Source organism: Anabas testudineus, chromosome 18 (genome assembly GCF_900324465.2).
Source record: "Anabas testudineus chromosome 18, fAnaTes1.2, whole genome shotgun sequence".
Lineage (NCBI taxonomy): Eukaryota > Metazoa > Chordata > Actinopteri > Anabantiformes > Anabantidae > Anabas > Anabas testudineus.
In genome coordinates, this window is record NC_046627.1 from 24,931,484 (window position 1) to 24,947,426 (window position 15,943).

Sequence of the window (15,943 nt, forward strand, 5' to 3'; positions counted from 1 at the left end):
CAAGCTCTCCTGTACTGCTGTGCTCATAATGTGTTCATGCTTTTCACAGAAACACACGGACTCCCTGACACTGTGTAGAAGATAGATGATATTTGTGTTTTGCAGAAGAATTAGACTTCGGACTGACTCTTCTGTGCAGACAACAACTCATGGACCACACCACACATTGTTAATGTAACATGAGTTTTAGTTTAAAGTTTGATGCAGTAGCATCCCAATAAGTTAAGCCCTGTGTATCCTGTCGATGGGTATCTGTATTGGTTCTGAAAAGGGTACAGAAGAGACTCCATCTCCACTTGTCAAAACCAATTATCCAGGTTGCCTTGGGTGACCCAAAGCCCACAGCATGATGACATTCGTGCCCTCCTGGCTTCTACCCTTCTGCATTACTTGGTTGCTGACCTTGTCACAGACATTTACTTATAATTTATTGATATATCCCTCAAACATGCCATTCCACCACCCATGCTTTCCTGTTTTGATTGTGTTTGGATCATTCATATTGCATGATGATGGTGGCGGGGTTTGTTGCTGCGCTGACACATTTCCCAGCTCATCTGTACAGCTAAAGCGTGTGAGGCAAAGCAAAGAGATTGGGGGAAAGGATGAGGTAGAAATGGGGGGAAATGTAAGAAAGTGCTAAAAGGAGGGCTGAGAAAATGAGGATGCAAGAAGAGCTGGAGAGAGAAAAACATGGGGTGGAAACGAGGCAGAAAGTCCTTCAAATAGAAAGGTCACAAGCTCTTTGATGGAGACTCCTCACCGACAATTTATTGAAGAAAGCAGTGTACAGTGCAAGCAGCAATTTTCACAGTTAGCAGTAACTCACATTCAAAGTGAAAATGCCACATAATGGAGATGTTATTTAAATAGCTTACATTTTTTAGACCCCCAAATCAGGCGTGAATCTGAAATGTATGTTGCTGGACTTGAATAAAGCTCAGAAAAGCAGAACCTGACTATGGTGATATATGCAGGTTAATGTTATTTATAAGAAAAGAAGCACACATCCAGTCTGATCATTGAGCTAGATAAACTGTTAATAAACAAGTGGCCCAGGGAGAAAGACTGCAGCAGTCAAATTCAATTGAAATAAATCTGTGGGCATTCATTCCTCCCCTCACTCACAACAGATGACTTCCTTTATTGGGAAGCCACCGATGCAAGTCGAATCCAATCACATCCAAGGAGTCAAAAATCACTGTTAAGTCACCTGGCAGTATTTCATTGACAGCATCATCAGAAAGGGAGTAAATGGTAAGAAACCAGAGGGTCTGGAGGAATTTATGGTTTCACACCTGCAGTAACTTTGACACACAGGCAGTTGACTAAAAAAAGACTAGTGGATGGAAATGTAAAACGTACAATAATGTGCTTTGTTAGTTTCTCAGAATTCCAGCTGTGGTCATTAAGTCTACAGAGTTTCAAAAACACTCAAAATGATCATTCACTGCTTAATTTAGACACACTGCTGATAAATAGCCGTTGTGTTCATGATGAAATTTGCTTTTAATAAAAATGTGCTTTTTGTTTTAACCAAATCTTAGTTTATAATGCAGACCGACACTGTTAATGCAGATTCAACAAAGACAAAAGTACATAAAATACAGGGAGATGTGGAGGAGTGTGGGAGTAGTATTGTGGCTGGGTGGGCCTACAGTCTAGGATGAAGGGCAGAAAGACCTGACAGAAGCATTCAGGGATCAGTCCTCATCTGCAGAGATTTGCAGAGACAAGATGGCCAATGACATCGACTGTATGGCGTGTAGATACACAGCATATGAGCCAGTGGACTGACACACAGAACACTCATATAGTGACCTTTGTGTCTTCTTGGGTATGAATACTGTCAAAGAAAATCAGCGGTCCTCTCAGACAAAGGCACAGGGACAGACTCAGTACTCACTGCCAGTCAATTGAAACTGGACTGAATCACAACCTAGAGGAATCATGTGCTATAACCCTATTGATACAGAAAGTTAGTTTAACCTGGTTTATTTTGATAAATATTTATTTTATTTTAGATATATTTTGTGAGAACCACACAAAATGCTGTTGGGGAAGAATTATTCTTATGCACAACTTTGGTTGGCTGTTCAATTCTCTATGTACAGTACAGTTTAGCCATTTACTTGCAGAAACCCTTATTTTAGGCTGCACATAACCTGAAATTTTGCACACGCAACTTCACACGATGTTTTTAAGGGGTATACCAGTGAGGACTACCGCTATTGCGCCCATTTGGTCTTCCTGCTACCAGCAGGGCAGAATTATTTAAGTTACTTTACGATGAAGCCTACCTCAATCCTTCCAGTGTCTGGCTGGAAACCTCTGGCTGGATCTTCAGTAGTCACTCTGCACTGGATGGCACAGCCATTCACCCTGATCTTGTCTTGTTTGAGTCCCAGTTGTGGCAGGCTGCGGCCCTCACACACATGCAGCTGGGCATGCACCAGATCCACACTGTTGAAGAGAGAAGGCGATGAGGTGAATAAATTGATTGAAGCCCTGAACATGATGTGAACAGCCCTTCATTTCCCTTGATGTCCCTGTGGAGAACACTTTTTCTGCTTGCAGCGAGGTTTAAAAGGCCAGTATGGCCATTTATTCAATATAAACATCTTTAGCTATTTCTGGTCACAAATCAAGATGGAGAGGGGGTGGAGATTCAGTAGATGGAGGATATTTCCAGAACCTCTTGTTTGGGAAAAGGAATTCGAGACATGACGTGACAAGAAAACAATCCCTCACAAATACTTCTTGAAACTTTAGTTAGAATAAATTGAAACAAAGCTTGGAAATAAAAAGCTTGTGAAAAATGTAGCTACACATTTTCTGATGAAAATTGTATTGATGAAATAGAAACACGACTTCTGTTACATCAGGTGGTGTGTTAAGGTGTTGGGTGAAATATCTCCATCAAGCCAGTCATATTAGGTTGTTGTTGAAACGTCAAATTATAAAAACAGTAGGTTAGTTTAGTACATGCTGCAGTTCCTTTCAATTGTTTTTGTCACCCTACAGTAGTTCAACCATACACACCATTTTCATTGACAATACATTTTATTCACACATACTGAATATTCATTTTTAGTCAGGACACAAACACAAAAGTACATTCTGCAAGTTTTTATTCTGTTATTACTGTAAGAAAAAACTGTATCTGAGGGAAACAGGAGTTATTTTCTTCCATTTCCATGAGTTGTAACCCTTAACATCAATTTGGGCTCATCTGTATGCATTTATTTAAATGTGAAGCTGAAATGACACGGTCAGAGTTAAGCTTTATGACCTCCACTCGATCACATACCAGTATGTATAAAAGCATTAGATATTCACCGTTTTCTGGACACGTTATAAATGCAGCAATCTACGCCACAGTGGGTGAGTGGGTGGGGGACGCAGTACTTAAACGGCTGTGTCCCTGCACCTGACCCGCTGCCAAACATAAACACATACAGGCCACTGGGAAGCCTCTGTGCCTTTAAGGGTGAATGAGAGACAGAAGGCGCACACATTAGCAAACAAGCCTAGATTTTGGACTCCGTCTCCTTAATGTCTCAATTAGCCAGTATTCACATTCTGGCCAAACAGAAGGACAATTATGCATCAGCCTGGTGCGAAATGTGTTGGTGGAAAAAGCAGATCCATTCTTGATAACTTGGACAGGCACGGACGTCATGTTTTTGTTACAGTTTCCTAAATATGTTGGTATTTTGTTTGAATTAGACAGCTCCACTGGCGTGCTTTCATAATAAAAAGGACACGATGAAATGAGTCACATAACGAGTGATGCCCCCCCAACCCCCACCAACAGTAGTTATGGAAATAATTCTCAGTTTCCCAGGACTTTGTTTAATTAGGATACACATTTGTTACCAGACTCAGAATAGTAACTCAGTCCATTTCATTGCCAGTTCCTTGGAGCTACAGCCCTTCAGAAGGCACTGTTTATGAAAAGAAAAGCTCCTTCTCTGTTGTGTAACATGTTTAAGAGTTAAATATTGGAGAATGAAGTAAAACGTGCACAGATTTCAGTGAACATTTACATATTTTTAGATACAGTATAATAAACTGGATACCTTTTGACTGTTTGCTCATTCATTTGTTCACCAAGTAGTTCGCTCATTAGCTCAATGACACCTTTCAATGACTTAAATAGCCACGAAAAGTGATTCAAAAGAAAAACAGCAATTAAAAGACAAGTATTCCAATTCAAAAATACTAACTTAGGAGGTGGCTGTGTGTTCTAATGGCTGCCTTTTCACAGAGGCTGAAGTGCTATAATATTATGCAAATAAACATTTCAGCATTGAATGAGACAACTGAACATTTTCTGTGTTGAGAGACATTTGGCATCCATGCATAGACTTTTTATTACATATAAATCAAGTCTGGCCTAGTTTTTTTCCTTTTCAGTGCATAATTCTTCTACTTTGAAAACATAAGGCACCGCTGATTGAATGAGGTCCCTCGAGGGTTTATGAAATTCATTGTATACTAATTTGACTCAGACAAATTAAAGAGCCTGCAGCAACATCTGTCCCTCAGTGCAGCCAGTTACAGAATTCCACAATAAGGCCAAAATACACATGAGGAGGATGAGGGCAATTGGCTATCGTCAAAGTTGGACAATGCAAGACACATCGAGATGGCCCATTTCTAATAAGGGAGCGACGACAAGGAATCCTGCTGGTTGAAAGCCTGGCAAAATTTGGGCTGAGTTAGCGAACACAGCGGATTAACCCAAAAGACAGTGAGGAGGATTGACCTGAAACATCTGTACAAAGGGTCGGACAAAATGACTGGATAGAAATAATGTGGTCAACTCTGAATTAAACAAGGCAAAGAACCACTCCTAGAATGTATTATGCAGATCTGGCACATGTCTACATATTATGTTACGGCCTGGAGAGTTGTTCCAATGAGGTTATTTTTAAGGTCATTTGAATTTTGTTGTAATTTAAGGACCATTAAGTGTACACAAAAAGGCTGGTCATGTCATTTTGGCCGTTTTTGTATTTCATTTTGAATTGGCCATCAATATACTTGTATTATATGTATTATTTACTGGCATTGACCAAAATGAATCTTATCTAAAAGGAGTTTCACTTGCTTATTCACAAATCTAATCTAAGACTAGTTGACTTTCCCCCAGCTCTCTGCATACTGCGTATGAACCCTGTCACCTAATTGCCCATCAAGCACCGAGAGTGGAGCGGACTACACATGGCAGTTTAATTATGTTTTGCCTAAAGGCATAGAAACCAAGATGTACTCTAGAGCTGCAACAATACCTGGCCCAAGGTCTGCTCTGAGTCAATTAGTTGGTGAAAATGTGATCGAGCAGAAATTTATTTAGGAATATGCTGCATGTTAGCACAATAACAAAATAACGAAGGTCCTAGAACAACATTTACTGTAGATGCAGGGCCACTCTAAAGTACAGGGGCTTAAGATTGGATTAGGTAATAATGCAGGACGTGCCTCAAGGCTCTTGTCCTTACAGTTGGTATTTAGGTCTAGTGGTGCATATTCACCAACATTAGCAAATAATCTCATTACAACAAACAGAAGCTGCCTCCTTCACTCTGGTGCACGGCGAGCACATTAAAGTCATTGAAACACACTTGTTGCCTTGCTTGTTGTCTTATTTCTAAAAGTACATTTCCTTTCCTTCTGAATGACATACGACGTGCATTTGTAAATGTATGTCAATATCCAACCAACCTTTATTTGAAATTTTCCTTAAAACATAAAATAAATAAATAAAATAACCCAAAAATGTCAAGCTAAGCATTGTGTCTATTCTTTGCCTTCAACCTTTCAGTGTCTCCTTGTAGGGCATTGCTCTGTCTTGCTTTGAGGGTTTGATGTGTCAAAAGTGCAAACTTATTCTTCTGACAATGCTAAAGAATATAGAAATCTTAAGATACCAAGCTTGATACCTCCTGTCTATTTTCTTTCCTGGCATGTGTAACTCTGCCACTTTTGCCTTCTTTTCATAGGGTTTCTGAATAGCTGCCAGGTTTCATATTTCATTTCTGGCAATCTAAAATAAAAAAAGGAAACCTCAACATATGCCACTGAATATATGTCTGCTCGCTGAATTCTTTTTTTCCCCCTAGTAACCTTAACCTCCCAGCCAAATACATTTTGCATTTGATGGTCCCATCTAAGCAACACCTTGCTTAAGGCTTCTGATAAGGCACTAAAATATACATGCATTAGAACATAAAACCAAACAAGTACATCAGCCAGGTTTAGTAACAGCCCTGTCTGACTGACACATATTCTGAACAGAGCACAAATCACGAGAGTCTAAATGTCACTCAAGTTGCCGCTATGCTTTGATGAAAGTCCCTGGTGGAAGAATTCACAGTCAATTCAATAAAGCCCCACTTAAAGGACATCAAGTCATTATGCTCTCATAGCTTTGGTGAAAGTCTAAACTCCAATTGAACTTAGCAGGTCTCCCTCCCAGTAGCTTCAAAGATGAGGAAAACCTTTCATGTAAAGTCTGGGTCAATGCCGCACACGTATTGTTTATCTTCTGATGCAAATGTTTTCTGAACCAAAGGTCTCGACATGCGCAAATCTGACAACGGCATTTTGCCATTGCCTTTAAACATAACTTTGACATTATCCATGTCAGGTGTAAAATATTATAATACGGCATGCTGTGACAAGCCCAAGTACAGATGGAGTATTAAGGTAACTGTGCTTAATTTAGACCAATGCAAGTCCTGTGGCTATTTAAATAAAGATGTACCAATAATGTTGGATATGGAGATGCTACACCCTCCTAGCAGGACACAGTTCTAGGATAAATGTATAAATGTAATTTGGACTGGTATCATGAATATAGAATGTTATTCATTATTTTTAGTACCTTATTCACAATTTTTGCATATTTAATACACCAACAATTCAGTCAAAATTTGAATTTTAGAAATTGCAATATATTATCTTTGTTGCAGTATCACAACATTGTATCCAAACCTCTGTATTGCAATGTACTGTATCGTAATCATATCACCAAATGCTTGCCAATGCAAAGATGTACCATGAAAACTAGAAATTAATACATTTTGTGTCACCCTTATTCCCCATTTAAGGCAAATCAGGTTTAAAGGGAACCGCTGGATTATGAGGTATGACAAGTACTTGATAGACTGATAGCACTTGCTACACAAATAATAAGTTTAACTTAACTCTATGCCATTATCATAGTTTATGCAAACCACAAAAAAAATGTATTGTGTTGCATAATATTTCGATTAAAACTAGAAGCTTCCATATGACACAGTTATTACAGATATGCATTTTAAAGCAAAAATGTACATTTCCTCCAAAAAGAGAATCACAGAATTACTGCAGGTCATCTCTAGAGTCAAGAGTGCAATGACTGGTTCATTAAAGTGTAATTTCATTAAAATGAATTATCTTGTCTGCCTTGAGTTATGCAGGGAGTTAGACTGCCAGGATGGAGGAAACCAGAGTAGATGATGTATAATGTACCTGACACAGAATTGAGCACCTGCACACACACACTAATGCTTTTTCCTTATCATTAAATCTTGAATATGCGCATAAAAGTATATATCTATATGTATACACCAATACCTAAAAAAGCACTCAAATCAACTGGTAGCACATATTTGTACAACTTACCCTCAACTGACACGTCTCAACATTATGACAGTACAAGGAAAATACATTACCCTAATACCCAATACTTACTAGAACCTCAATCACTGTCTGAAAGGCCAGTACAGGCGTGTGCACACACACACACCATTCACATTCAATGTCAAGCACAAGGCTCAATCTGTCACATGTACGCACACACACACACACACACACACACACACACACACACACCATGAAGGCTGAGTGCTAATTGCATATCATTTTCAATCGTTTCGCTCAGAAGTTGTTAGCAGGGGAGAAGGGGGTGGCTGTGCGCCCAGAACTCAAAGAGAGAGAGGGGGAGAAAGAAAGAACGAGCGTAGTGAGCAGAGGAAGGAGAAACTAGGAAATATGAAAAAACAACAAGTGAAGACTGTATTCTACTCTAATCTCAAGTACCACAAGGATGAATGAGTTGGTGAGATTAAAAAAAAAAAAATTGACAGTAATACATCCCCATTTGAATGGAAAAGAGCGAAAAATGAAGTGGGGTGGAAGCAGAGGGAGTGGGAGTATGGAAGAGGATGAAAAACTGGATGACAAAACTCAAAGCGAGAGTGGGAAAAGTGGGAGTATGGAAGAGATTGGATTTGGCCTCTCTTAAAAGGACAGAAGGAACCCAGGCAAAGAAGCAGTGGGAGGAAGCGGAGGCACGGGGAGGGAGCGCGAGGGGAGCTGGAATGGGAGTGAGAAGGAGGACTGGAGGGATAAGACGGATAAATGGAGGAGTGTGGGACAAGAGCGAGGACAAGGAGATTAGCATGCCGAATTGAGGAAGGAACAAACCAGTAAGAGAAAAAGAAATGACTCAGGGAAGAGGATGGTAAAAAAAAAAGGGAATGAGACAATGGAAATAGAAAAAAAATAATAAGGAGAGAACAGTGCTTAAAAAACAACTTATATTTAATGGGCAGATTTGAGACTGGCATCAATCCTAACATACTAACAACTACATGGATTTCCCAAAATATCAAACCATTTCTGAGAGTTCAACATGGCCGAGGAAAGAAGTGCAGACAGGAAGGTGAGGAGGAGCGAGAGAAAGAAAAGAGGAAGGTGGCTGGTACTGAGGAGGGATGCGAGAGCCAGACAGAGATGACACTGCAGGACAAGATGGAACGTGTGAGTGCGACAGGAAGAGAGGAACATGAAGAACCAGTGGTGCAAACAGACACTGACACAATATAAATCCTGTTTTCTTTACTGCTATTTAATTCCACTGTTGTCCTTTGTTGCTATAAATTATAGCTCTTTCCCTTCATTACCTGTCTTCTCTATCCTCTCCTTCACTGCTGTCTCTTTCCACTCCTCTGTTCCGTGTCTCTCCTCTTGTCCTTTCATCTTCCACTTTCTCCCGCTCTCCTTTCTTACACCACCCCCATGTGTGGCCTCGAAATGCAAAAAATTTTCTCCCTTTGAAGTGTACACTTGATTTCAGAACTTCATTAGCGCACAGAGTTCATACTGTATCAATGTTTTGTGTGTTTTTCCTCCTTTGCATTCCAGTTTTGTTCCGTGTTCGCACAAATGCCATCTCCAGTAAATACATTTTTCAAGATGGCTCTGGGGCAAATGGTACAGAGCGTAGAAGAAATGCATTTCTTATTTCAGTGAAACTAATGTACACACTTGTCTAGCAAATGTGCAAACACCTACCACACACGCACACAAACTATAAAAATATAGAAATATAGGCAGTGTGCCTCCAAGTAGAGTCTGCAGGAATGGAAATGTAGAAAAACAGAGGACAGAAAAACTGATAGAAATGAATGGGGGAGAAATAGAAGGGATGGATAAACAAACAGACAAGTGTAGAACTTAAGAGGGAGAAATGGGAGAATAGGACCTGGAAGAAAAGAAGGTCCACAGAGAGAACTCAGGACAATGAGTTGGATGAAAGTAAGAACGACAGATGGAAGGGAGAATAAAGATGTGGCAAATTGAATGAGAGAGAATATGAAATACAAACAAATGAAGATAAAGCGAAAGACAGGCAGAGGGAACCTATGAAGAGAAAGGAATCAAGTCTCATCTTGTTTCGCATGAACATCAGATGGTTTTCGACAGCAAACAGAAGCAAGCGAAGCCGGAGCCCAGTGAGTGGAGTTGAGGAATTGAGAAACAGATGGGAGGAATGAGTTGTCTTGCATGGGTGAGGAGAGGAAATAAGAATTTTGAATCATTGTGGCATGAGGATGGCATTTTGACATCAATTTAGCTGGCAGCCAGAAAACTATGGTACCCGTTGGAAGCCCAAATGCTAACAGAGCACGGTAGGAGATGGAGGAAAAGGCGCAGAAAGAGGCGGAGATAGGAAAAATATAGTAGTAGTCACAGTTTATAAGTGTGAGGAGAGGAGAAAAAAAAACAATAAGTAGGAGATAGAATGAATGGAAGGAAAAGGAGAGGAGAGATGAGAATAGGGACATTTAGAAAATGGGTAAAACTAAAAATAAGTAAAGAACAGATTGTCTTAAAACAGGAAAAAAAGGAACAGTTGAAGGGCATAAGTGGAGGAGGACAAGGCAAGGAGGCAGTGAGGAGAAAATGGACACACACACACACACACACACACACACACAGGATACAATCTGATTAGATTTCCTCTCTTTCAGCTCACTTTCTTTTTTCTTGGGCCTCACTATCAGCCTATTCATTAATTCCTGCTTTCCTTGTTATGAAGCAGATGGAAGAGTGAGGAGAGGAATGCAAAATAACTCCTGTGACCACAAGGCAGCAAGGAAATGGGATGAGAACAGAGGGAAGGAGAGAGACACTGCATGCAGATAAGAGGAGGAAGACATACAGGAGAAGGAGGAGATGGGAAGAATTAAAGTACACGATTACTGTATGTCTGTGTACAATCTAAACCGGCTCTAAGTATCCTATTTGTGATGTCAAACTATGCAAACTGCCCTATTATGCCAGTGTATCCACATTATGCTACAATAGCACCATGTTGGTGTACAGATGAGAGAAAGCATCCAATTAGTTTCTTCTACTTAGTAACTAATCCATCTCAGTCATCAATTTGACAAAAACAAGCTACACACACCCACAATTTAAACACTAATGACAATGAGTAATAGGTCATTGTAAAATCAGCTGTGATACAGATGAATTAGCAACACACCTTTCACTGCTCATTTTACATGACTTGTGATTAATTATTGTTTCCTGACACCAAGCAGCAAGATGTTTTGTTTTGTTTGTTTTTTTATTTGGATTTCTGGTATTGGCAGAAGAGGGCTTTAAGATCCATCAAGCAAAGTAGAACACATTGGTTTAGTTTTTAGGTGTACTGGCAGATAATGTTGCAGTGTCTAGCTAATTGTAACCCCGTTTATCTTCATAAATAAAGTGGTAGCTATCCAAGTACTACAGACAGCCAACACGGGTCCATTTTACCCGAAGACTCCACCTAGTGTCTGGAGTAAAGTGACGTGAAGTAAACAAGCAAAGTGACTGTCGACTTCCCACGCCACATGGTGGACCTCATTCGTATTAAAACTACCCAGCACAAAAACAAAGAAGCAATGAGGCTCTTCAGAAGCCACATTCTTCACATACTTGGTCACCTCTGGAATAATCAGTTACTGAATTATTGTCCTCATGCTGCTTCCGTTGTATTTACCTCATACTGTAGGTGTTTGTAACCTTTAAAGTGAAGGGCATGTTGTGCCTCTAGCCACACACCTCTTGTTGGCCCCATTCACGCTTGTCATTTCTACTGCCTCCAGGTCATTTTGCACTACACGTCTTCTCTGGCTAGATCGCAAACCTAATCATGTTTTGTCATCCTCTTGGGCTCTCAGCCACACAAATCTTCACCGATTTTTCAATGATTCAACTGATTAGAGATCAGACAACGCTACAAAGATTCAGTACTCCTGTATGGTGAATCTTAAAACCACTGGAGCCATTTTCTACTGTGGTTTTAATGAAAGACGGGCCAATTCCACACTCTGCTTGCTGACATAGTTAAAAGGAGGAGGAGTAAGGATCGTGTACACTTCTTGGAAAGATCGATGCTTTTACATACAATATTTTCTAACATCTGGCACGACTGCGTCATAAACCGCTTCACAAATTGCCTTGAACAGATCCATTTGAAATGCCTCTTAGATGCATTTCAACACTTGTATTTTTATTATATCTGACAGCTTTTCAATCTGCCCACCATGCATTAAGTGACTAAATTTAAATAGAGTCACTGATGTCAAAGCAGGTGTATTGACAATCATCTGTCAAAAGTGCTGAAGATCACATCACTGCCCGAGCTAAGACCTTTTTAAGTTTTAAACTCTACACAGTACACGGCATCTGGGAAACTGATTTAAGTCCCTTGTGATTTGCTCTTCATTTAGATCTGGCTTGTATTTCAACTTTTAACTTTGCAGTACACCGCATTTCAAGGCTGTCTTGGGAACCAGCCAGAGTGAGAGCTCTCCCCTTTCAGGTCAAGATTGACGTCTAAAATTGATGTGCTGGGGCACGTTCAAAGATACCATGTTGTTTGATTAAACTTAGATATTGACATGATGTCAGTCTGCACAGCTCTATATTGACTTGCCCATGTTGGCGTTTCTGATTCAGAAACTGGTTTGAAATTAAACCTGACCACAACCCTTGAACTCATTTTATTATAAACACTTTAATTTAGAAAACTGCTTTGGCGTGTATCCTTGGTGTATCCTTTGTGTACATACATACATGAGGTGGTTAACAGTAAAAGTGAAGACCTGACCTGATTCTACAATAAGCAGTAAGTTTGTCAAGTGGGTACCTCCAGTGACATGTTTTGCTTTGAACTGGGCCCAAAGCCAGAGCCAGAAGACAAAACCGTAAACTCTGAAGTCCCAGAAGAAAACATGAACGCTGAATAACCACTTGTACACCTACATAACACTTGAACATGTATTTATACTCTGTGCTTCTCTTTTATCCGTGTATTACAGGTACTGCATCTTAGAGCAATTCACCATGTAACAGCTTTCATGTTATTCCTGTGACCTTGGAAAGTATCGTCTACTGTAGATGTGCATACTTTCACAAATCACCCTCTCCTCGTAACACTTATTTTGCTTTCTACCACTTTAGAGACCATTTTCAGCAAAAAAAAAATGATTATTACTGATTAACTGGTTAGAACTATAATTACTAATTTAATCAGCTGTAATTTTAGTAGTTTCTCTTACTGGGGGGATTTCTCTGCCTCAAACTAAAAGAAGCAGTTTAATACTTTTCAAGTTTAGGAATATATTTGAATACCGATGATTAACCACTGCAACAGCAACATTTTAAATCAACTTTAAAACCCGTGTTTTGAATTGTCATCCTATATTACGGTATGCAGTAAACAATTTGAAATAAAGCAGCAGCAATCATCAAAATTCAATTTAAAAATAAACTATTATCTGTCCTTATAAATTAGGTGCCCTACAGCTCAGCAGAAGCGTTGTGCCATTTAATCTTTTAATTTAAAAAGGATGACATTTATGTGACGCACATGTCTGCAACAAAGTCCACATATACACAAAAAAAAAAAATGTTAAACCTCATATAGGCCTGACAAAATGCAATCTAGGTTCTCTTATTCAGAAAATTGCTCATTGAAAGTCACAATAGAGAGAAAACTGATAAATAATACGACCCTGTGCCCCGAAACACACACACGTAGTTAAAGATGCATCAGTTACCGCACAAACACACCCGCAGAAAGATATTCAACAAGCAGCACACATCTAACATGTAGACTCTCAGCATAAACGCATACGACACTAGCCTGTGAGTCACAAAGCAGCCCAGATAACGTGATAGGTGTCAAATGTGAACTTGGCAGAATGAAATGGAGGTCACAAATGATGAGGCAGTACTCCAGGGAGAAAAAGAAATGCTATGCAATAAATACAACAACAAAAAGAAGAGTAAAGAGAGCAAGCACAGAGAAAAGAAGACAAACCAGAGGAAGTTCAAGTACACAAGTTAACACCAAGTAAAAAAATAACGGAAAGGCACAGCTAAAAAAACGAAGCAATAACTGCGACTACAAGTAGGTTCAACCTATTAAAACTGCATCACAGCGTTTATGAAAAGGTAACCAGAGTGAAATTTAATTAATGAAAATGAGTGGGGAAAGGCTCTCTGTAGGAAACCAAGTAGACACAAGTAAAGTTAATTTGGAAAGTTATTAGTCATCACAATAGTCTGCCAATACAAATTTTGTGATTGGGGAGGAAACAAAAAATTGAAAATAAGAGGTACTTAATAACCGTGTTTAAGGATAATGCTGTTATTCTGTTTTTACTACCAACAAATCTCTAGGTACCAAGCTAATTAAACCCAGGGCTCTGAAAGGTTTTGGTCTGGCCAAGTCAATCACCAGACCTTAATCCAACTGAGCAATCATTTCATCTACTGAAGAGAAAAAGCCCCCAAAACAAACAACTGAAGCAGGCTGCAGTAAAAGCCGGGGAAAGCACATCAAAAGAAGAAATCAACTACTTGGGATGTCAGTGAGTCACAGGTTCGATGCAGTTATGGCAAACGAGGGATATGGAACCAAATATACCAATTCTGTTTCTAAAAATTAAAAGGTTTAACTTTAAAATTATACTTTTGCTCATACTTTGTTAATCTAATACAAAAAGTGCCATGTTCTATGTTTTTTAAAAGTATATAGATGTAAATACAAATAAAAGCAGAAATTCTTAGGTCTTGTCTCATTAACCTTTTTATCATGAATCTAAATGTCTTTAATGAACAGCAACAAATCACTTTGCTTTGCCTTTCTCATACTTTTAGACCGTGTGCGTACTTTTGTTAACATGTGAAGGAAGTCTCTCTCTCGGCACAGGCTGGAATACAGAAAAGCACATTGGACAATTTATTTAGAAAGCAAACGTTATTAAATAAAATAATCTTCCCCACAGGGTTCCCAGCGCGGTACACTGTTAGGCAGGCCTGCTGTGTGTAAGACAGCCCAGCAAAGCAGTCAACCTTCTTTTACATCTAGCTGTGAGGAATTTCATCTGTCATTTCACCCCATTATATTCCACTCACAGATCTGACTAACAGGCTGGAGAAATCATTTGAATGCAAGCGATGATGTCTGTCATCCCGACTGTAGTTGCTGTGTGGGGAGTGACACTCTTAACAATACTGACAAACATGACCCGCGACTGGTCGGTTCAAACAGACAACGCTCCAGCACACTTGCAGTGTGTCGAATGTCATGCAGTATGTCGTGTAAAGTAATCTGTGCTCAGAAAAATCTCTTTACAGTGGGTTGACAAATGTGGTTCACGACTGGACGATGAAATTAAAAACAAGAAAAAATGAAAACTGGTGTCTTCATTACTTCAGCTGGATTCAAGCAGATTTTGCTGCTATGTTTGGTGGAAGACATTTGAAGCAGGAGTCACTCCTTCCAGTCAGGGAGAAGAAGAGTGATTTATCCCCCTTCTGCCACTATCCCCACATGCGTGTCTGTCCTAAGGCCTTACCCATGATCCAACTCTGTTTGATGCTGAACCCTCTGGTTTTCTTTGGTCTTTGATACGACTAGGTTCAGATGCCCATAGTCTACAGAAAGGGCCTGCGTGGAGTTCCAAAGGGAAATACTGGATGGAATATATGGAAATGACTGTTTAATTTATCATTTAGATCATGGTAATTCATGCAAATTAGGATTTCAATAATGCCAGGATTGAGTTTCTGTCGGGGTGTGCAGTCATGTCAGAATCACATGCGAAGAGCGCAGTGCGGAGGCAAATCACATAGAACCTCGACATGAAAGGTAATTACCCAAGAACTAACTAACAAACCTTAACACCCTTACCATAAATGTCTACACAGGAGGACAAAACCATTGATTCACACACTCACAAATACAACCCTACCACACCTAAAACACTTTGTAAGGAGTTTGGTTTTTTTGTATCACAGCTCATGTATAAATTCAATTACATCAAATCCAATCATTTAAAGAAAAAGAAAAACTTCACACCTTGCCTTATAATTGTCCTTTTTAGATTGTGATCGTGGTTTGTATATCTGTGTATGTTTGTATATCTGTTCGTATTAACAGATCTGGTTACTACACGTTGCCAGTTAATTTACCACCATGCAGTCGTATACCTCCATCAACCGCTCAAGCTGCAGTTTGCTCACATGTTTGTCCAAACTCCTATTCATGTCTGACTTGAATAAATTCTCTCACCACTTAATACCTCACAATATTTTTCTTCAA

At 39.5% G+C, this 15,943-nt stretch overlaps 1 protein-coding gene across 2 annotated transcripts in view; it reads right to left on the bottom strand.

Annotated features, from left to right (window-relative positions):
- Positions 1-15,943, bottom strand: part of pcxb (pyruvate carboxylase b) — a 224,576-nt gene that overhangs the window by 157,523 nt on the left and 51,110 nt on the right. For both annotated transcript variants that reach the window (XM_026353535.1, XM_026353536.1), the window contains exon 11: positions 2,301-2,463. In XM_026353535.1, coding sequence (XP_026209320.1) covers positions 2,301-2,463 — 163 coding nt within the window. The remainder of the gene's footprint in view (positions 1-2,300; positions 2,464-15,943) is intronic.